This window comes from Lepidochelys olivacea (genome assembly GCF_965140295.1).
Source record: "Lepidochelys olivacea isolate rLepOli2 genome assembly, chromosome: 22".
Classification (NCBI taxonomy): domain Eukaryota; kingdom Metazoa; phylum Chordata; order Testudines; family Cheloniidae; genus Lepidochelys; species Lepidochelys olivacea.
In genome coordinates, this window is record NC_140432.1 from 6,616,086 (window position 1) to 6,639,836 (window position 23,751).

The window sequence follows — 23,751 nt, forward strand, 5'->3', positions numbered from 1 at the left end:
GAGCCCTAAAACCCAGCCTTGTCCTTCCACATAATCTCACCACTTGGATGCAAAAGCCTTCTCCTGGAGAACAGGCATGAGCAAATTCAGCTGGAAATCAGCTTTGTACAGTGAGCTAAGATTTAAAAACAGGCTTATAATGGAAAAAGAATGGTTTTGTAGGCGTAACTGTGGAGTCATTACTGGAGCTCCACAATGAAGTGAAATAGTAAAAATAAATAGTAAAATAATTTGGTCTTGGGAGAAGAGATATCTATACACATAGGCAGCACTGTGATCCCTGAGGTGACTCCTGAATTGCACCAGGGATGAGTTTGGCTCTGTACCTTTCCAATGCAGAGGAAATACAAGAGCCACAGGAGGCCAATGCAGCTGCACAAGGAGCTTTTTGGCTATCTAAAACCCAAAAGGGATACATACAGGAAATGGGAGGAGGGGCATGTCACCAAGGAAGCATACATGGGAATAGCGCAAGAATGTGGGGACAAAAAACCAGGAAAGCCAAGGCAAAGAACGGTCAAGGAATGTACAGCCCCTTCCTGTTGTCTCTAACAAATATCAGACAAAAAGAGAAAGATCAAGGATGGCGTGGGTCCACTGCTCAATGGAGAAGGTGAGCTGGGGACAGAAGGCAGAGCTGCTCAGTGCCTACTTTGCTTCAGTCTTCTCTCAAAAGATAATGTGACTGGATGACTAGCAAAGTTACCAAAGACCACGGCCTTGGATGGGTTAGACACAACAAATCCTGCGTCTTGGCAGCGGGTTAGACTAGATGATCCCTGCAGTCCCCTCTGACCCCATGATTCTATATTAGTGCAGTAAAAGCTGTTCAAACATGAGCCACGTTTCAGAACCAAGTTTCACTATCACAGTTATAACACTGAGCACTTTCCTACATCTTCAAGTCATTTTAACTAATACAACCCATCCACCCATGGCACTGTAGGTATTTATGGTCACCCCATTTTAGAGATCAGGAACCTGGGTTAGGTGCCACAAACTACCCAGTGGCACAAAGGTCAGAGGTGAAACTAGAACCCACACCTCTTGGCTCCTAGAGCTGCATTCAGCCCCCTGGAACCAGCCTCTCTCTGTTTTACTTCTTAGTGAAATCTTGTCAGTCCAAGCCTACAATAATTGCAAGCCAGCAGTTCAGCCCCTGGCTCACAGTGTCACCAGCATAATTGGGATGGAAACTGCTAAAACAGGAACCATTTGTTCTCTGCTTGCCAAAGGTTGCTGCTGAACTCGTTCAATTTGATGTGCTATTCAGGCCACGAGAGAGACAATCCCCTTCCCTCCCAAGAGACTCATTTCCTCCAAATTGCCCAGCCAACCAGCTTCTTAGCATCACAGAGAGCAAGCTGTTCTAGCCAGTTTGGACCCAGAGCCTGCCACTGCTGTGGCCAGTTCTGGCCTCAGGGCTGCACCGGAGAGCTGTTGTGTTCTGTTAGGTGGCAACCATCCACTGGTGCATTTACACTTCCCTGAGGACAACTCAGGCTGAAGTCAATGGGAATTAGGCACCTGTATACCTTTGAGTATTGGGCCACCGTGCTTTTAGATACATGGTGAGGAGCACATCAAATAGATGACCTGCTCAGCACTGCTGAGAGGGAGAGCACTGAGCTCTCTGGGCTGGAGGTAGCCAATGAGTCAAATTCACAGCTGAGTCTGCCCTTGACTGCAACTCACAGCTGCTTACACCCTTCCGGCAGCTGCTTTTCTTGCCCACTCCTCCCCTTGGCAGGGCAGCTGCGTTCACTCCAGTAGGCCATGTTCAGAGATGACATGTAAGGTCACACGTTAATAAGTAGGTAAGTCTAAGTCAGCCTAAGTTGGTGTAAATCATTTACTGAGAAGGGCTTGGAGAAGCTTTGAGTCCACTCTGAATATGCCCTTCTGGCTCCCCACTGATCTCTGCTCTCCAAGCAGCCAGGGGTATGGAAGCTGAGGGAGCAGCACCGAGAAACTTGGGGCCAGAACATCCGCTGGTGTAAATCAACAGAGCACCACTGAGTCACTGGGGTTATGCCAAGTGACACCAGTTGAGGAGGACATTGCTCCTGATGCGTAAGAGCCACAGTTCTGCTCTGGCCAGTACTGAGTGAAGAACACCTCTGCGAGGCGAGCGGAAGAGCAATTCCACACCCCCATCCCAAACTCCAGCCCACCTGACCTTGGAGTAGGTGGCTCCATTGATCACTTCTCCATTCCGCATCCAGACGATGGAGGCTGCTGGTTTGGCGTTGTCAGCATGGCAGGTCAGGTTCAGGGGATCCCCAGCTCTCAGGCTAATGACCGGGCCCCCAGTAATTACTGGGTCATCTGGAGGAACTGCAAAGAAATCAGACAAGAGAAAGAATGTAGTTTATAAGTTTCAGCCAAGCTACCCTTTGCTTGCAAAGTCTGTGCCTGCAGTGGTAGTTAGCAGGGCACACGCGGTGAAAATGGCAACCCTGGGCTAAACTACGCTCTGGTACAGTCATGGAACCCCAAGGCAGTCAGCTTCAGTCAGGCTGTGGCTGATGGCAGAATATAGCCCAATCTTAGTACCATTCAACTTGATTTTCTTTTGTTGCCTGCATCTTAGCTGCGTCCCAGAGTCAAAAATATGGCAGCAATGGCACACTGATACTTAAGAGGCATAGACAAAGGAGACAAGGGATAAGTTTTCAGCAGAGGTTTGAAATGAGATGAAGAATTGATTGCTTGGTGAGATGTAGGAAAGCGTGAGCTGGTAGAGGAGAAGGCTCTCATACAAAACAGCGGCCAGAAGGAAAGAGGCTGGGATAAAGGCAACACAGGAAGGAGGGAGACAGATTAAACAAGAAAGAATGACAAAGGCCTAGGAGGTTGCTTGGATAAGTCCATGACCTTATGCTACAAAACAAAAGAGCAGCACGTGCACTTTCAGCCTAACAGGAAAGGAGAGAGCACAGTGTGTGCATCCCCTCTGTAACAGTCTGCAACAGCTCTGAAAACAAAATGGCTGCTAAGCTCTGCATGCAGAAAGAGTTCTTAGAAATTGAAAGGGCAGCACCCAGAAAACAAAGACATACCACACTCAGGTGACTTCTAAACACATGAAGGGCAGTTTAGAAGCGCGACCTAGAAAGAACAAGATGTGAAACCCAAAGGACTGGCCGCTGAAAACCCAGCACTGTGCTGGCAAATGTACAGTCTTTTCCCCCTTAACTTATCTTTAAAAGCCTGATTAATGCCCAGCCTGCAGAAAGGTGGCGGAGGTGGGGGGGGGGGAAGGAGGGGTTTGCAGAGCACCTGATGCTGTGAGGATCTGGGGTTTGGTGAGTGTATGCGGTAACAGTGTCTTTTTTATAAACACAAATATTTAAACTTCTCAGAGAGTTCGATCCTGGAAGCTTGAGGTCTCCACAGCCAGACAGAGAGGGATGTGGGTGCTTGTAAATGGTTAACATGTTAACTGTTAAAGGTTTATGGAAGTTCATCCACTTGAAATTTGGAATAACAACAGCTGTGTGATCTCAGGGAAGAGATGGCTATTTGCAACGGAGATTGGTATGCTAGATCACAGTGAGTCTGGGGTATCTGCAGGAGTTTAAGCAGTCGCGAGGGGATTCGGCAGAGAAGAGAGGCTCCGTGTTGAAACCTTTATTAACAACTGTGCCTGAAATGGCTCAAAATGCTGGAACCAACACCAACATGTTTCCCCCATTTATTTATTTATAATGTTGCTGACTGCACTCACCTAGTGAAACATACACTGCTCATTTTATGAGGGCCCCAGGGAGAAAACTGTCATGCAATCTAGTGTACTCCATTCAAGAGCGAAGCAATGCAAGGTGCTCGGTCTAACAGAACAGAAAAGAGCAGCGAGCAGACACAATTTCAGTCCATTTTACACACTGACAGGGAGAAATGATTTCTTATAATCAGACTATGGGCCAAATTCATCCCTAGCTGCAAATTCACTGCAGTCAGCGGAGACACACCAGAAATTCATCTGGCCCAACATTTCTGTCTGTGACCAGAGACAAGATCCTCAGTTGATAGGATATGAATCAGTTACCTTGTCGAACTCAATGGAACTACACCAATTTACACCCATTGAGGATCAAGTCCACAGGAGTTTATACCAGCTGTCTAAGCCTGCGCCCCACTACCCCTAAATGCCAGGTACCCAGAGTAACTTTTCTCATGGCACAAAACTAAGATTGCTTCACACTTCTGGGTGTTTATACTTCACCCAGCACCATGGTATCTAGTAGCCAGGGGCTGATCTGGATGTGGATTTTAAGCACTGCAAAGTGTGTGGTGAGTGTTCAGAACTGGTGTTTTGGTTCAGCCCATTAGAGCGATGGACAGGTGTTTGGAAAATCATCTCTACATTCAGATTTCAACGCTCCAAAGACCGAGAGGGCTGGAATATGGGAGTTTGGATATAGACTAGTTACATCAAGTACGTTCTATCTAAAGCACCCGAAGGCCTCCATTAACCTAGTACTTAAGTACCTCACAGTCTTCTATGTCTCCTCACATGCCCCGGTCAGACAGGGAAGTGCTGTTATCCCTGTTTTACAGATGGAAAACTGAGGCACAGAGTGACTAAGTGACTTGACTAAGGTCAAACAGGAAGTTTGCACCAGAGCAGGAATTTGAACGCAGCTTGCCAAGTTCTAGGCTGCTGCCCTAACTCCTAAAGCATCTTTCCTCTCTGCAAATTAACATGCTGCACTGGGATGGCAGGGGTGTATAAAGTGATTTGCACTCGCTCCTCCTCAACCAGAAGCTTGCCAAATAACTTCCACGCAGATTGCCAGACATCGTGGTCCCAATCTGACAGTGGTGTGAGTGGGCACAATTCCCACAGACATCAACAAGGGGCACACCCATTTGTGCCAGGGCTGAGGAGGGTCCTGCGCCATCCTAAAGACATTTCCTTACATGCAGAGAGTTGCTAGAAGAGTGGGGTTTATAGCGTAAGCAGCTGTAGGTCACACAGCTCGGCTGGACTAGTCAAAACATTTACATCATGCTGGCAAATGAATTTGAGGCGAGGAATTGGATGCAGGCAGCCCTGTGCAGAGTCCAGTCATGGGGAAGGGGAGTGGCACTGTATTTATGGTTTCTCTGTTGCTTTAACGTGACAAAGTTACTGTCGCCTCTTCTCTGCCTCTTGTTACGCGTAGGGTTGCCAGGTCCCACGCAGACGGATGGAAACGCCCTCATTTGGCATTCGTTTGAAGGGAGGTTTTCAAGCATCTCCCTCTGAAGAAAGATTTTGCTGTGAGTGATGAGGAGACGTTTCAGATCTCAGCCTTCCTTTGAAATTCCCATCAATCAAGCTGTCATAGCCTGACAGCCTGCTACGAGGGGTGCCTCTCATTAGGGGCCCCAGCCTAGCTCTATCACATACAGCAGGGATTCGTCCATTTCTGGAGCTGTGAATCCTTTCTGAGCAGAGATGGGGCGTGATGGAAACTGGGCAGAGGCAGCCAGAGGTTGTTCCCATCCGCTGGCCACAGTGACACGAGCGTCATGGGGCTCAGCCCAGCTCTGCATCTCCAAACACCACCAGCACATTGGCACGAATTGGAGATTTCAGCCCAGAGGCCAAGAACTGAATGGGTCATCAACCCTGAACTTCCCTCTCTCTCGCATGTGTGTGTGGGGGGTGGCGTTTCACGGCTCTCAGCTCAGGTATTGGGTGCATCAACTAGGTGTTCCATGCTCTGGACCTGCTCTGGGGCGATAACCAGAGGGCTTTGCTCTCCATGGCTGCTAATCCAGCACCTTTGTCCAGCTCCAAACCGACATCTAGCAGGGCTTATTGAAAAGGTGGCTTATGCCACAAAGAGCACTGAATGCCCTCTCATTGCAAACAGACCTCACCATATTTCAGATGGTGCTTGGATTTGGCTTGAAGTCCCTTATGACAGGTAGAGCTTGAGCTGAAGATGAGAGCGAGTGCGTGGTGGGGGTGGGAAGGGTTGTGCTGTTCCCTGGGCCCAAGTAGAAGATTTATTTAGAACAAGACAGAAAGGTGCTCAGATGGCTGATCTGTCAACACATGGACAGGAAAGGGAGTCATTGCCTCGTCCAGGCAGATGACTGGAGGGAAGGTGGGACATAAGATTCCTTCTCCACTGGACAGGCAGGGTGGACAGCCGCCCACCTCCCTGCCTTGGGGAGCAGATGCTGCTGCAGAGAAGCTACTCAGTTACACAGGGAGCTCACTGTGCTGGGATGGGGCCCAGCTATGACCCACTCTGGGAGCTCGCGGGCACCAGCTGAACAACATGACCGTGAACGTTTGAAACGGACCGAGCCCTGTCTGGCACCCACATGTGCGTCTCTGTTTCAGCACCTGGGGTTCCTGTATTTTGGGCTGAGAAGAAGGTACTCGGCAGTCGTTGCTGGCTTCTCTACCCCTGAGCTAAGCTCAGGAGATGGGGAGGGAGCATGCTCCCCAACACCTCAGAACTGGTTACGGCGGCCAAGTTGCTCCCCCTGCCCCCAACACGCCCCTCCTGTCTGGCTGTGGCACTGCAGCAACTTTTGCTTCAGCCTCTCATTCTACAGGGATCCATATTCTCCACCTATTCGTAGGACAGATTCCAAGAGTGTGCAGAGACATATAGTACCATAGGAACGGGACAGCATGGGAATGAGACTGTACATGAACAATCCATGTGTGAAAAGAAAAGGAGTACTTGTGGCATCGGTTGCATCCGATGAAGTGAGCTGTAGCTCACGAAAGCTCATGCTCAAATAAATGGGTTAGTCTCTCAGGTGCCACAAGTCCTCCTTTTCTTTTTGTGAATACAGACTAACACGGCTGTTACTCTAAAATCCATGTGTGGTTACTTGCTCTCGCTGTGGATCATAGAGGGAACGTGCTCAGATCTCGTTGAGGTTCATAGAACACACAAGCAGCCCAAAGAGGGGGAGGAAACAAGGACTTAGAAATCACCAGCAATTTAAATTACAGCAACAATCCTCTTCCCTAACTGGAACAATAATCAACATCATCATCATTTAGCTCTTCTGTAGCATCTTTCAGGTGAGGATTTCAAAGGGTCTGACATGCTGTAATGAATTTAAGCTTACAAAAGTTACAAAATGTTTATAAAAGTATTATTCCTCCTTTTACAGATGGGAAAGGAGACGCCTAGCCTAGAGTGGGCAGCAGGGTTCATTGCTTATATTTTAGCGCTCAGCCGTGAGGAAACTTTTGCAGTGGAAAGGCAGATGGCAAGTGAATTTAGGCACCTACAGGGTGGTGAAGCCAGGCAGGAGTTTTGTGGATCATGGTGGTGCCATGCACAGGGACTTAGATGCCTAAATCTGGAGTTTAGGCACCCAAATTGCTTTGTGGATCACATCCTTAATTCCTCACCTGTACGGGTCAGGGGCTGCTTTTTATCTAGCTTTCTATCTGAATAGCTTTTCTGTGGCTCCCATCATCCTAAAAAGCTGTACAGTGAGGGCATTTTTAGGCAAGGAGTTTTCCTCTAGTCTGTTCTTCTGGAACAGAAAAAAATCCCTCTTTCCTACAGGAAGCTTGCAGGGCAAAATGGGGGACCTGTCACATGCAGACACTTAATATTCCCCATTGATGTCTGTACAAGGCCAATCCTGGGAAATGAAATTGAAAACTTTTTAGCAGCCGTGTGTTCTAATCATATTCTCTCCACATGGCCCATCCTGTCTCTGAGGTGCCTGACAAAAGGACATAGGTCATTGGTGGGGAGGGAAGGAGAAAAACACACCTAAGCACAGAACTGTTTTTCTCCCACATACTGTAAGTAACTTGTTTTCTAACCTATTGTTCTACTCCTGTTTCAGTCTATTGGATTAGCAGTGAGTCACAGAGAGCTGATAAGGAGATAAGAAGCACAGTGAGAGAGAGAGAGAGAGAGAGAGAATGGGTCCTGATTACATCTTCCCAAATAAGCAGTTATCATCCCCCGGTTATTCATGTAGCCATGAATTATTGATTGGCTCCCAGCTCATTAACCAGGAGATCTGGTTGGGGAGGGGCGGACCTGATGAATAGAAATCAGCAGTGGCTCTCAACATCTGTAACTTTTATGAAATGAGGAAGGACTCATTACTTTGCCATTCAAACTCTGGCACAGAAAAGAGAGTGAGAAGCCTTTAAGACAGAGCCGTGATCCATTATTCATCCATTGCACTCCCAAGATTTGGTTATTATTATAAGACACCACTATAGAATTTGGTCTCCTAATTTTTAATCATGGAGAGGGTGGAAGTATGAGCCTTTTGTGATGAACTCAAAGATAGAACCAACCCCTTTCTATTTTATTGGCAGCAAGGGGAATGGAATTAACTATTAAGGGTCTGAAAAAATTAAAGAACGAAAATGGAAGAGACTTATCACAGGATGACTTTGTGACCTACTGCTGGCAGAGCTGGAATGCTCGGCATCTGCACAAATGCGGCTGTTTATGTTTACACATGCAGTCACACACATGCACCTTCTGACACCCCTATGCACAGATACATGTGTGCACCTGCACAGACATGCTCCCGCACACACAGAAGCACATGCACAACATACACGCAAACCCACGTACACACACAATACCCTCACAGAAATGCACCATCATGGAGTGAGTGTGGCATTCCATTGAGCTCCTGTAAAGAGACATGCCCTTTGTGCAGGACACATGGCCTTTTAGGGCTTCAGGAGCGTAAAGGGCCCAGCCCTGGGTGGCACCGTACTGTACTCTGGAGCTTAGCCTGCATCGCTGCCCCGATGCTGCAGCTACACGGCACGGATTCTCAAGCTAGCACTGATCTAGCCGTAGCAATGCTACGGTATATCAAGTATATCTACACATGCTGCAATCACATATCCTGAATGGAACGTCCTAAGAGCCCTTAGCTCTTGCTCAGTATCCTTCCTCTTCTTTGGTATATTTGAGGTAACTGTGCGGAGAGACAACATGGCTATCCGATGAAGTGAGCTGTAGCTCACGAAAGCTCATGCTCAAATAAATTGGTTAGTCTCTAAGGTGCCACAAGTCCTCCTTTTCTTTTAACATGGCTATTGTTACTCACATTAGCTTTGTGGCTAGCTCCAGTATGTCTATACAGCTGCAATCACACTCCTTGCCTGTAATGTAGGCAGACTGTCAGTGTGAATCACCACAATATGCCCTTGACCGAAAGGGACAGGGGCAACTTGTGAAAACAGCCAAGGATCTCCATGGTCTGCAGAGCCAGGGAGAAGTAAGAAAGAGCTTTTGGAAAGGCACATTTTAAGACACATCTGAAGAAATGACTAAAAAAGAAATGCATATTGTACAGGTACCATGCTTTTGGCACCATCATAAATTAACTGATTCGTTAGAGGTCTTCCTGCCTGGACCCAAGCCCTGCAAACTCTAACACATGTGAGTTGGCAATGGGGCTACATGCATGTGTACAGTTCCTCAGACCCATAAATGTTTGCCATATCAGGACTGAATTAGTATCCCATGTGTAACAGGGCTGGCCGCCACCCAAGCATCTGCTAGTGGCCAGGGGTGTTTCTGCTGTGCCCTGGGCCTGTTTTCCCCTTCACTAAACTCCACCGTCCCTTTGGGGCTGGCTTTTTATTAAATTAATAAACTTCTCAAGCAAACACAAACATAACCTTCCACCCCAGCTTCAGTTAGACTGAATCCCTCCTACCTGAAAGACTGTTCCTTCCTCAGAGACCAGTGCAGGAGACTCCATTCTCCTACAGCTTCACTGCCCCAGCCCCTAGCTTCCTGCTGCTGCCTGGGAGCACCTGATTCAACCCAGGTGCAGCTCATCCTGTACTCAGGGCTGACTCAGCTCCCCCTCAGCCCGTTACACCCAGCCCAGTGCTAGGACACAGGGCTGCTAGAGAAGCCATCCTTTGAACAAGACATAAAAAGGACGTCCCTGAACATTCTTGGCCACTAACTAGCAAGTTGCTGCTGCAATCAGAGATGTCTTTAATTATTATCAATATTTCTCCGAATAGCAGAGTTCCCTGGGGAGAAGCCAGCTCCTGAAAGTGGAGAGAGAAAAACAACCACCTCCCTCTAATTAATTCTGATTGCTTTTTTTTTTCCCCTGCATCGCATTATTTATCAATTTGTGCAACATGCCTTTTCTTTTGAAAAAAGTATTAACAGAATCATCCCAGATGCTCACTAATGGGAAGAGGCCGCATGGTTGCTGGAGTGGAAATGTATAAATATATCAGCCTCTGTGGATTTCAAGGAGTAAATATATATATATATCTAAACAGATGAAGTGAGACTTTGAACAAGCATCTCTGGAGGCCCTATTGGCATGGAAAGGGCTGAAGATACACTTCCAGGGCACAGATTCATTGGTAGGTGGGGGTGGTTCTGAAGGGGAGTGGGATGTTCAGTGCTCTGAGACTTACGAGGTCAGAATATTAGAAATTTGTGGGAATTATTATTGCTAGCACAATGACAACGGCTCCTAGAGACCTCAACTGAGATCAGAGCCCCAGACACCGAGTAAAAGACAGCCCCTGTCCCATAGAGCTTGCTATCTAAATAGACGAGACAGGCAAAAAGTAGGAGGGGAAACAGAGGCACAAAGACTTGCCCAAGGTCCAACTAGACAATACACGGTCTCCTTGAGAATACAGTTGGTCTCTGGCTACACATGGAAACATCCACAAATCCTGATGGCTCTCTGCTCTTTAGCACAGACAATTCTCTGGCCAAAATGGGGAAGCGAGCTGGCTGCAAGGCTCCTGTTTACACACAGTCTGGGAGCAGAACCTTGTGAATTAGGTGCCCACCATGCACCAGGAGCATGGAAAAGCAAACAGTCCAGGTCAAAGTCCTGGTACAACCCATATGCTGAAAATTACCCAGCTAAACTCTTCCTAAAACCTTATGAGCAATACATGCATCAGGATGGATCTGAAAATTATGTGCTAACCTAGGTCCAGGTTTGATACCATGCTTCAATTGTCAGCTCTTTGAGGGCAGGGACCATCTTTGTGTTGTGTGTTTGTACAACGCCTGGCATAGTGGGGTCCTGAGCCACAACTGGGCTCCTATGTGCTATCACAATACAGATAATCAATAATAACATTGCCCCTGTGGTATAGCTCCTTTCTGATTGATTTCTATGATACTGCTCGTGCAGTGGGGTGCTACTGAGTGTGAGTACAAGTATCACCACCTGCTCCTTGGGAACTGCCAGGCTGGATCAGACCCGAGGTCCATCTCATCTAGTGTCTTGTCTCCAAAGGGGGGGGCAGTCCCGGATTCTTCAGAGAAAGTGCAAGAAACCCCATAGTGCTAACTAAAAATGGGCTAATTTTGAATAAATCTTGCCAGCTCCACCCTCTCTCCCCGAGTATCTCAAGTATTGCTAGGCAGAATTAGGATTTGGGAGCTCTGCTCAGGCCCCGGCAATGTGCTTGTGTATTCATGTAGCGCACTGTGGGCTTGTCAACGAGGCATGTTTGTCTCCTGAAGACAAGGCAAGTTTATGAAGGCATCCTAGTACACTTGCTCTGGGTGATTGTTTTCACATGCCCCCCCGATCTGCATACAATCGCTTGCTGTGTTAAAGTCTTTGCAATGCCGTGTCTCTGCAAGGAGCATTCTCCAGTATGAACCAATCTAATCTACTGCATGTGAATCCTGGTGCATTTTGGGACCAGGCTTGCCTGACGTCAAATTACTTTTGTGAAGTTGGGATTTTAAACCGCAGGCTGTACTGTCTCCTCCTCCCCTCCGTCGGAAGGTGCTGCATAGCTTGGAAGGAAGCAGCCACTTGTTCTCTGCTTGGGATCAAGCGTAAACATGAGTGTTGGGGTGAATTCAACAATAAGCTCAGTGTTAATGACAACTTTAACGGAACAAAGAATTAATTAGCTACTGTACCTTTTTTCTGTGATCCACGCACACATAACACAGCATGGGGCTGGCACGTCCTATTCACTGCCTAGCAATTGTACAGGTCTGCCTTTGCTTTGAAGCTAACAGCTGTTACTCCCATTAGCATAACGAGGGGCTAGGCAAGTGCATTAAAAGAGGAGGAGGGGATGCTCATGTTGATCCATCTCTGGAAACCACAACCACAGCATACAGGTTATAGTTATGTGTGACCTAAAGGAATTTTAGCTCCTGAGCTGAAGTCTGAGGTCAGGTGATCCATCCAAATAGCACAAAATAGGGAAAGGGGAATGCAAGCAGGTACTGACCAGTAACAGGACCAGCATGTCTCCTGTCAGCTTGGACAGGAGACAGCTCCCTTTTGACTCCATCCGGGAGAGCTGACCTCTATAAACTATGAGGGTCTGGTTTGAAACTCGCAGCACTGGTCAACACCCAGTGTTCAAAACTCAAGAGTCAGGACACCCAAAAAGACAAGAATGTAAAAATACTGCACTGGGAATTCTTTTTGACATCTGGGTTCTGCACCTTTAGGATTCGTGGTTTCCAGCATTTCTCCAGAACCCCGAGGGATAGAAGAAGCTCGCTTTTCTGTGTAACAAAAGCTGAGATTCTGATGTACCCGAACGACGCCAGGGTCAAGAGCTTTATGAACAGCACGAAATATTGCAAGACTCACAGTAAAACTGTGAGAGTTGGCAACCCTGAATTCTCATCTGAGGCTAACAATCGGTTACACTTCTACAGAACCTTCTCTCTGAGTGTCTCAATAAACAGACAGTCCCCCCCACGCCCCCCTGCCCCCCCCAGCAGCAGGAATCCAGGACGACAATGAGGGTGGGTGTATCACCCCAGGCAGGCCACACAGGGAGTCAGTTGCCCCAGGAGTCCTGATTTCCAGACCCCTGCTATAGCCAATAACTTTCCCCACAGTCACATGGTAGGTTCAGTGCTGTTTGGGGAATTTTGCTCATTGGACAGGTCCACTCCAGCGTCTGGCTCTGCGTCCGCACACACAGTAAGAAGCAGCAAATCTTCTGCAGGTGCTTACAAGACAGTTCCTTTAAGGTCAAGTGATCCCATGCATATACTGAAGTTAACCCTTCTCAGCTCAGATTGAAGAGACCCATTGCACTGACATATCAGAATGGCTCACAGAAAACAGAGAGGCAGCTCCCTTTCCAGACCTCCCAACAATCCCGGGTTTCATGGGACTGTCCCCCTTTGACCACACAATGCCCTGTCCTGCTTGAAGCGGCTCCTGTCCCATGGGACTGGCTAGGCTCGGATCCCCACTCCAGGCGTTGCAACCTGGCCCCCTGGTTGCAACACAACTCACTCAAATTTGACCTAACTGCCTGCTCATTAGGGAGCACGGAGCGGAGCCCAGCCAACCCTGCAGGTCAGTGAGTGAGGGGTGGGCTCGCTCTGCATCCCCCCAGGCCTCCTAGCCTATGGGTGCAGGACTCAGCCTGCTTAAGCCACTTGAAATGTTGGGAGGTGTGCCCTCCTCACAAGCACAGGCTCCTACTGCTTCAGATGGAGGAGAAAGGCAGTTAGCAGTGTAAGGCCTAAGACCCACCGCTGTGTGGTTTCTATTCCCTCCAGCAGAGGCCAGCAGCACACAGTACTCCCATCATTACAATGCCTGGTTCCAGTAGAGCTGAAGGCCAGCAAGAAGCAGTTCATAAACTAACAGGCTGATTTTCATCTGCCTTCCGTCTTGGTGAACCATTGCTCTGCAGGAGACCCTGAGCAGAGCTTGTCAGAAATCAAAAGACGAATTTAAGGAGCCTCCTGTGCCCCTCCCTCTCATGTAATACAGATGGTAACAAATGTCAGCCCACCTTGGGCGCTGCACATCTCCATTGGCCACTGTGGTTTCAAAGCAAATATTGGCACCACTTAACTCTGTGCAGTGCCCATCTTTGCACTGCTAATCCCACCCAGCCCTTCCCCAATGGATGTCAGACTCACTGCTGCGTGGTGGGAGCTCGCTGTGACAGCTGCCTTGCAGGTCGTGCATTGGGAAGATTATAAAACGTAGCACACAAAGACTAAAACAATATATTATTCCTCTCCAGGCTCTCCCCTGCAGCAAACCAGTCCTGCTCTTTGTATCAGATCCCATTGCAACGCCACGTTATGTAAATGAAACCTGGACTGCCCAATGAATTAGACCAGCTGCACTGCCTTTGCCCTGTTTCTTAATGCTAAGGACTGGGTGAGTTTGAACTATGCAGTGTTTGCTGTTGGGAGCTCTGAGTTTACACGCTTAGCAACGTGGTAAAGAACTAAAAGGACAGCAGGTTATTTTGTAGGCCAAAAGTAGTATGGAAGCACTTCCTATTTACATAGGCAGTGCATGGGGTTCACTTAACTGATGTGTAACTGCACAGGAACTGCATGGTCCTTGCAACCTACACAATATCAACAGGTGAACAAGCTGGACTCTTGCTGATAAGTAGTGCGGTCCATGGGCCTCGTCAGTCAATATCAATGTGCGTTTTGATTGAATAAGAGCAGCAGGATTGGACCTACCACCAGCCCTCTGCATCACAGGGCATTCCCCTTGCCAGACCCATTTGATTCTCTTCTGCATGAAGAGTTGTTGTAGCTGGATGCTCCACAGCTGCATCTGCTAAGTTCTGCAACCTACCCCGAAGGAACAGGGATTGACGCTGGCCACAGCCTGAGAAGTGCAGGGCAGCTGTTGATGCCCTCAGAAAGCCGTGTGGCTGCTGTCGACTGGAGAAGGGAGATGAAACAGATGTGAGCAAACAGCACAGCCTGGGGGAAACACGCTAAAAAATAAACCAAAAGGAACGAGGAGAGAGCAGAGAAAAATAGCGCTGACAGATTACATAGTGCTTCTCTTTCTTGGCCCTATTTCCAGTCTTTCTGTGAGGGCGAGTGTGTGTAGGTGGGTCAGTAAGAATGATGCCTCACGTCCACCACTAGAGGGAGGAAGGAAACGTCTCTCAGCACTGAGAATGGGGCTTGCAGAGATGGTGTTGGAAAGAGAATTCTTTCCTGCCTGCCTGTCGGAAGAGGGACAGCACTGGATCAATTCAGAACCCAATATGAAAATCTTGATAGAGCCATCTATCTAGCCAGCGAGAGAGACAGAGAGAGGGAGAGGAGCTGGTTGGGAAGTGATTTTTTTCCCCACATAACATTTTTAACAAAAACTACATTTTTCATCTTTCTCAAAAATGTCTTCATGTTTTTTTTTGTTTGTTTTAACCAAAAAAATGGAATAAAGCCACCGAATTTTTTTTTTACAAGGAGGGGAGGGGATTTTTTGTTTTTTTGAACATTTCCATTTCATCGAAAAGCCAGTTATTGTTGAAAAAAGGTCTGGGGAAAAAATGTCTAGTATTCCCCATAGATAGATAGATGGTACACATGCTGATGGCTAGCTAATGATTTCTTATTTGGAATATTATCTCTGCTAACAAAAGAGCAAGAACCTTAACCCCAGAAAATTTCTGGAGCTGCCAGATACTAGCTCAGTCAAGCCCTGAGCTGATCTCTGTCAGATGGATCAGAAAAAAGTTACCCCAACCCCTGTCTTAGGTCTTGTGAGAACCTTCTGAAGAAGCCCTTGGCCTGTTAAACCCTCCCTGCAGCATGAGGCTTAGTGCCTGGCCGCATTCTGTTTTGTTTGTGTCTGGGATGCCCTCAGAGTGGGTCTCTTTAAACTGCAAGGTACTGGCAGCTATTAATGAGAGAGGTCAGCGTCTGACTCTTGGTGACTGCACTGATGGCTCCAGTTCTGGCTGTCAAGAAGGTCAGGAGAGAACTAACCAGATCTGGCAGGGATGGGGAGAGAGTAAACAAGAAAAAGCTGTGGGCTCTGTCCATCTATGTATGTATATAGCCCCATCCCCATAGCCACTGAGCACCCACAAGCGTTAATGAATGTAGTCGCATTAATAGCCCCATTTTACAGAGGAGAAACTGAGGCACAGAGAAACTAAGTGATAGCCCAGGGTCACATAGGGAGTCTGTGGCAGAGCTGGGAATTGAACAGAAATCCCCCGAAGCCCTGTCCAGTGCCTTGACTGCAAGACCACATGTGCCCCGAAGCTGCACTGCTCCGATTACTGAGATACTACCTCCAAAAACTACTGTGCTCCTGAGCCAGCGAAGCAGGACTCCCTTAGAACTGATGGGTAGGGCTGACTTATAGCTTGGGCCCATCTAGGTTGCATATGGTTGGACTTGAACTATTGACCAAGTCGGGAAAAAGGCGCCCTGTAGCCACCATCAACACCTGGAGCCACCCACTCCCAGCCTTATCCTTGAGCAGGAGGGAACAATTTGTGATAACAGCGATATCTATATAAAATAGAGTGACAGCCCCTCCTGGTAAGCAGGGCTCCTGGTTGCAGACTGACAGATCAGAGAATGCAAAAGGAAAAGAAAAATGGAATTCGTTATTTTTTCCATATGTCAAACATTTTCAAACTGTTCTAAAAATAAAAAGAAGAAAGGAAAAGGTTTATTATTTTTCACCGGAACAAAAAGGAAGATCTCAAATGAATCCTGCTTTCCAGCCCTCGCTCCAACAGGCTGCTGCTCCTGGGAGTCACTTTTAGATCTCCTCTCTTGCTGGCAGGTTGGGAGAGCTTCTGCATATTCTAATGAGACTGGAAGGACAAAGAGTCCCATCAGTGCCACTTAGCCCATCCCTCCCTGCTCACATATTGTTGCTTCAAGGTCTCATTTGCTGCTTGCTGGGATGCAACTAATTAGCTTGCACATCCACGGAACTAAATAAAATAGAAAATAAATGAACACATGCAATAATTTTTCCACGCACTTTTGGTGGAGCTGATGTCACCACTGTGGGGCTTGGCATTATAGACCAATGGTCATTCTCCAGTTTGCACTGAAGGGACACCTCAGTCTGTGGTAGGCTGCAGCCTGTCTCAAGCTCTTGTTGCTTTAATGCAAAGCACATCACACATTTCTGTCCGCAGGAATGGGGCAGAGGTGGGAGCGTGGTTGAGTGGATAGGGAGGGCTTAGCAGTCAGCTAGAATTAAGTTCCAGTACTGATTCTTATATTGTTGCGCTGAGTGACCGTGTCCAAGTCATTCAAGATGAGAAGGAGGAGAGCCCCGGTGTGCACTGATGGATATTGGGTACTCTGTCACTTTCGAAGATTGAGAAATCACAGGCACACTTTGTCAAGCCTAGACTTCAGTTCAAAGATAAGTTTCTCCTATTCTGAGTCAGGAAGGATTGATTTTTTTTTAAAGGTGAAAGGATGCTTTTCTTTTTCTCTCCTCTCTCTTTCTTAAAGGCCAAACCTTTATCTGAAAAACCAGGCGCCGCATGCTCTCCTCTAAATCACCCTCACCCCCCTGGAGTGGCTAGTTATTATTGCTCTTCTCTCTCAGCTGGACTCTGGAAAAAAGTCAGAAAGTCTGGCTCTGGCTGTAGGGACATCGGAAGAGGTGGAGGGCCATGGGAACAGGCTAGGCAGTGTTAAAACCAGTCTGGGGAATGATTCACCAGGCCAGTGCTCATTCCAAGAATGTGGGCTCTTGGTCCATAAAGAAAACCTGGTTTTCTCACATTTATTCCTTATAAAATATTATGTGCTGAATCATCTCTCCTTGACCCATACCCTGAGTTTCTTCTGCCTTCCCCAGTTCCTCCTGCTCAAGGGCAACTGGAGTGAAAGGAAGTGACAAGCTTTGGTGATCAAGTCTTCTCCTACTGTGGTTCCGGCAGTGCCCCACATGGACTCACAGGGGCACAAGCCCGGCAGAGGCTAGACAGATTCCCATCCCTCAAGGAGGTTGTTTTCTGTGTGGTGGTAAAGCATGAAGGTTCTTTATTCAGGGATGGGCCTGAACTGGAACCCTAGCATCCCTTGCTAATTTTTGATCCATACAATCAAAAGACTCACTGAACTTTGGGAAGGTTCCAATTTGAACTTTACAGCTTGGCCTCACCTCTATGGCCAGAGCAATCACAAAAGTATTGGCCTGAAGTCCCACTGATTTATGCAACTGCCCTCAGTAGGGTGGTTTCGGGTCACTTAGCAGTAGGTGGGAAAGTTCACCACCTGGCATCAGCGAGCCCCAGATGCCTGCAGAAGAGATGGGCTTGTGCCACAATATTTGGATTCAGCTCAAGACAGCTGTGCATTTCTGGAGCGTTTGGACTTGGGGGTTTGATTGAGGTGCATTGTTAGTTTACAGCTGCTGGAAACTGGATATAGACACTTCAGATCTGTCGTCCTACAGCTTCTGTCTACCTAGCCATCTGTTCATCCATCTAGACATGGCCGATGCTCCTGTCTGCAGTTCATTGGTTATAAGCCTTTGGAGAATCTCAGCTAGGAGCATCTGGACTGAATGTCAATGGATATTTTTCCAGTCTTTCTCATGATGCAAGTGACATTTTTACACATCTAACATGGATTTAAATCACTGATGAACCAACCATAAATCACCTTCCTTCTTCCCATCCCATCTGAAAATTTTCCTTTTCGCTTTAGTGTTTGATTGAGTCTCTCGGAAAAACCCTGTCTATGAAGGAAGCTTTAAAAAATCAGTTGCATTGTGTTGCACTGGATTCAGGTGCCCATGTGTTAGTTTGGGTAGGGAGATGTAGGTTCCAGCTTGATATATGTCTTTATCACTGCTCACAAATCCAAGGCAACAAATGCTGTATGGATTGGTTAAATTGAAAATGTTGTTCACAGTGGAGTTATAGCTATGTTGGTCCCAGGATATGAGAGAGACAAAGTGAGTGAGGTAATATCTTTCGTTGGACCAACTTCTGTTGGTGAAAGAGACAAGCTTTTGAGCTACACAGAGCTCTTCTTCTGGCCTGGAAAAGGTATTAGGGTATCACAGCTAAATGCAAGGTGGAACAGATTGTTTAACATGAGTAGTTAACACATATTCTAACCAATTTATTTGAGCATGAGCTTTCGTGAGCTACAGCTCACTTCATCAGATGATGAAGTGAGCTGTAGCTCACGAAAGCTCATGCTCAAATAAATTGGTTAGTCTCTAAGGTGCCACAAGTCCTCCTTTTCTTTTTGCGAATACAGACTAACACGGCTGTTACTCTGAAACCTGTAACATATTTTAAGGGACCATTCAAGATGAAGTGGCCCATTAACAACACTGCAGTCATAGGACAAAAAGGGGGTCAGTGGGTTACAGATTGTTGTAGTAAACCATAAGTCCAGTGTCTTTATTAAGACCATAATTTTTAGTGTCTAGCAAAGTTATGAATTTAAGCTCCCAGGCTCATCTTTGGAAGGTGTTGTGCAGTTTCCTTTGAGGATGAGGACTGAGAGGTCAGATATTGAGTGATCGTTTTGTGAAAAGTGTTAGCCTATGGGTTTTTGACTTTATGAGTTTTCTGTGTGAGTTCATCTGTGAGTGTAGTGATTGTCTGGTTTCACCCGTATAGTTGTTACTGGGGCATTTAATGCACTGGATGAGGTACACCACGTGTTGTGATAGGCATGTGTAGGACCAATGGAACTTGAAAGCTGTGTTGTGGGGGGTACTGATCATCATAGCAGTGGATATATGTCTGCGGGTTTTGCATCAGTTGAATATCCCATACTTTCTCTTTGGAGTATATTCTGTGGTATCTGAGTGCCTGGCTGTAGACAGCAGATTTCTTGGTGTGTTTGGGCTGGCATTGGACAAAGGTCCAGCTTGCTCCAGGACACAACCAACTTCCTCCAGAAACTCTGCAACTTCTAACAGCCTCCCTCAGAACATCATCCTTGCCACCATGTTTGTCACCTTCCTAGACACCAACATGCCTCACGACAGCATCGATACTTGAGATACATGGATGATATTTTCATTCTCTGACCAGATGACTTAAACTTCCCCATAAATATCCACCACAGCTTCAACAACCACCACCCATCAATCAAAGATTAGAACACTCTAGAACACTCCCACACTAGCAGCAACTTCCTGGACACCATGATCAGCTTCAGCAATGAAACCCCACAGAGAGAAACCCACGGATCATCACACTTACCATCACAGATCCAGTAACCAACCCAAGCACACCAAGAAATCTGTTATCTACAGCCAAGCACTCAGATACCACAGAATATGCTCCGAGAAGAAATTCCAGGCTACACACTTTAACACATTTAAAACTTCCTTTCCCAAACAAGGATACTACACCAGAGAATGAGATCACACCATAGATTGGGCTACCCGAATACCCCATGAAAACCTGCTTCAACACAGAAAAATAACCCTCCAGCTGCACACCCATAATTGTCACCTACCACCCCACACTGGAACCCATATGGGGTATCATTAAACAATTATAACCCATACTTGATGGGGACCATATCCTGAAAGAAATCTTTCCCAAGCCCCCTCTTCTGGCCTTCAAATAAACCCCCAAACTCACCAAGCTCAGCAGAAGAAGAAGCTCCCCACAGACCAGGACCCCCCATCTCAAAACGGCATCAGCCCTGCCATAACAACAGATGCAAAACCTGCAGACATATCTCCATTGTTACAATGACCAACACCCCCCCCAACAGACGTTTCACGATCCGTGGGTCCTACACATGCCTATCACAACATGCGGTGCAGCTTATGCAATGTGCTAAATGCTGCAATAACAACTATGTGGGTGAAACCAGACAATCACTAAGCTCACAAACGAAATCACACAGAAAAATTATAAGACAAAATCTCCGTATCACCCCAGGGTGAACATTTTTCACAAAACAATCACTTGATATCTGGCCTCTCAGGCCTTATCCTCAACGGAATAAAAGGTTCTGCACACCTTTCAAAGATGAGCCTGGGAGCTTAAATTCATAACTTTGCTAGATACTAAAAATCATGGTTTTAATAAAGACACTGGGGGGATGGCTACACTTGCGAGTTAGAGAGCATTAAAGCAGCCCCTTGCGCTCTAACTCAAGATGCGTCCACACCGGCAAGGCACGTAGAGCACACTGACTCCGTGGCTGTAGTGCTCCTGGTACTCCACCTCTGCAAGACGCATAACACTTGGTGTACCCTGGCTGGATGCCCTGGCCTGTTAATGCACTCTGATCGGCCTCCAGAAGTGTCCCACAATGCCTGTTCTAGCCACTCTGGTCATCACTTTGAACTCTACTGCCCTGCCCTCATTATTTTGGGAAGGAAATTATTCAGTGTGGGATCATGGGGCAAGGAGGGTTAGGGCTGCATGCATGCCTAGATGCGGAACAGAGCAATGATGTGCTCTCTCACATTGTGGTAATCGGCCTCAGTGATCTCTTCAAAGGTCTCATCCAGAACTTGGGCAATGCGCTTGCGCAGGTTTCTTGGAAGTGCTACTGTGGTTCTTGTCCCAGTCAGGCTAACTTGTCCGCACCACTGTGCCGTGAGGGGCAGGGAGACCATTGCTGCACACAGGCAAGCTGCATATGGGCCAGGGCGGAAGCCACATTGCAGTAGAAGACCCTCCCTTGCTTCCCAGGTCACCCTCAGCAGCGAGATATCTTCGAGGACGAACTCCTGTGGAAAATGTGGGGACAATGTTCAGTATAGGGGCCGCCTGCCGCTGTTGGCTCTCCCCAAGGCACAGAACCCCGGAGGATTGTTCGGCCGTGAAACAATCAGTCCCCCATGACCCTGTGCTTACTCACCATTTTGGGGCTCCTGTGGGTTATATGTGCTCACTTTGGGATGGGCGAATCCTGCTATCGTTAGACTGTGCTTGTCTTTTTGTACGGGCGAATCACTGCTCTGTCTGGTATGAACAATGCTGCCTCTGTTAAGTGTTGCATTTTGCCTTTACAGGTGCAACTTTGAGATCTCAGCCATCCATGTTATCACCAGCCGAAAGACTCCAAAGAATTAGGAAGAGGCCACATAAAAGCAAAGAAGACATGCTGCATGAAGTCATGCAGCAGTCCCTTAATGTAAATCAAAAAGTGCAGGAGTGGAGGGAGAGTGAAAGGAGGATCCGCCAACAGAATGCAGATCACTGGCACCAAAGCACGGAGCGCTGGCAACAAAGCACGGAGTGGCTGATAATCATTATGGAGCACCATGCAGACTCGATCCGAGCTCTTGTAGCCATGCAGGCAGAGCACACCACGCCCATCGCTCCCTGCAGCCCTTGTCCCAAAACTCTTTCCCTTGTGCCCCCCATGTCACCTCCAACCCACTTTCCCCAACATCCGGGTTCTTATCGCCACCAGCTGCCTCCAACACCTGTAGCTTCACCACCCAGCCCTGCAAACTATGACCCTTACCCACTGCACTCAACCCCCATCACCATGCAGTGTAGCCATCCTGAAGTGCAGACAGGAAGGCTGAGTATGAGAACAGGACATATGCAAATCTGTGATTGAACCGTTCCCCACCTCATTGCCTTTTCTGTTTCCAAAGCAGTTGTGTTTCTTTTCAATACTTGAATTTTATTTTAAATAAATGGCTTTTTTGGCTTTGAAAACATTCTTTATTATTGCATTAAGTAAAAGATACCTTAGCCCAGGAAAGCAACCGGCACTGCAAGCCAGTGTAGCAAGCACAGATTCCTACTAACACTGGAACCACTGCACTTCACTCCCGTGCAGGACACCAAACATTACTGGTGGCTTTCAGCCTCAAATTGCTCCCTCAAGGCATCCCTAATCCTTGCATCCCCGCGCTGGGCCCCTCTAATAGCCCTGCTCCCTGGCTGTTCAAATTCATCCTCCAGGTGTTGAACCTCCGAGTTCCATATCTGAGTGAATCTTTCACCCTTCCTTTCACAAATGTTACGGCGGGTACAGCACGCGGATATAACCATGGGGATATTGTCATCGGCCAGGTCCAGTTTCCCATACAGAGAGCGCCAGCGGCCCTTTAAATGGCCAAAAGCACACTCCACAGTCATTCTGCACCAACTCAGCCTGTTGTTGAACCGCTTCTTTCTGCTGTCAAGGCTCCTGGTGTATGGTTTCATGAGCCACGGCATTAAAGGGTAAGCAGGGTCTCCAAGGATCACAATGGGCATTTCAACTTCCCCTACGGTGATCTTCTGGTCTGGGAAAAAAGTCCCGGCTTGCAGCTTCCTGAACAGGCCAGTGTTCCGAAAGATGCGTGTGTCATGTACCTTTCTGGGCTAGCCTGCCTTAATGTCAATGAAATGTCTACGGTGATCCACAAGTGCCTGGAGAACCATAGAGAAATACCCTTTCTGCTTAATGTACTCGGAGGCTAGGCGGGCTGGTGCCAGAATTGGAATATGCGTCTCATCTATCGCCCCTCCGCAGTTAGGGAAACCCATTTGTGCAAAGCCAGCCACAATGTCATGCACATTACCCAGAGTCACGGCTCTTCTGAGCAGGATGTGGTTAATGGCCCTGCAAACTTGCATGCTCAGTGGTTTGAGCATTGGCCTGCTAAACCCAGGGTTGTGAGTTCAATCCTTGAGGGGGCCATTTAGGGATTGGGGCAAAAATTGGGGATTGGTCCTGCTTTGAGCAGGGGTTTGGACTAGATGACCTCCTGAGATCCCTTCCAACCCTGATATTCTGTGATTCCAGTGGTCGACTTTCCCACTCCAAACTGGTTAGTGACCGATCGCTAGCTGTCTAGAGTTGCCAGCTTCCAGACTGCAATAGCCACCTGCTTCTCCACTGTCAGGGCAGCTCTCAATCTTGTGTCCCTGAGCTGCAGGATGGGGGCGAGCTCCTCACACAATCCCATGGAAGTGGCTTTTCTCATCCGAAAGTTCTGCAGCCACTGCTTGTCATCCCAGACTTTCAGGAAGATGTGATCCCACCACTCAGTGCTTGTTTCCCGAGCCCAAAAGCAGCGTTACACAGTGGT

General features: G+C 47.6%; 1 protein-coding gene across 2 annotated transcripts in view; it reads right to left on the reverse strand.

The window, feature by feature from the left end:
* The window catches only part of KIRREL3 (kirre like nephrin family adhesion molecule 3), a 759,605-nt gene that overhangs the window by 168,978 nt on the left and 566,876 nt on the right, over positions 1-23,751 (reverse strand). For both annotated transcript variants that reach the window (XM_084611890.1, XM_084611891.1), the window contains one exon: positions 2,180-2,337. In XM_084611890.1, coding sequence (XP_084468016.1) covers positions 2,180-2,337 — 158 coding nt within the window. The remainder of the gene's footprint in view (positions 1-2,179; positions 2,338-23,751) is intronic.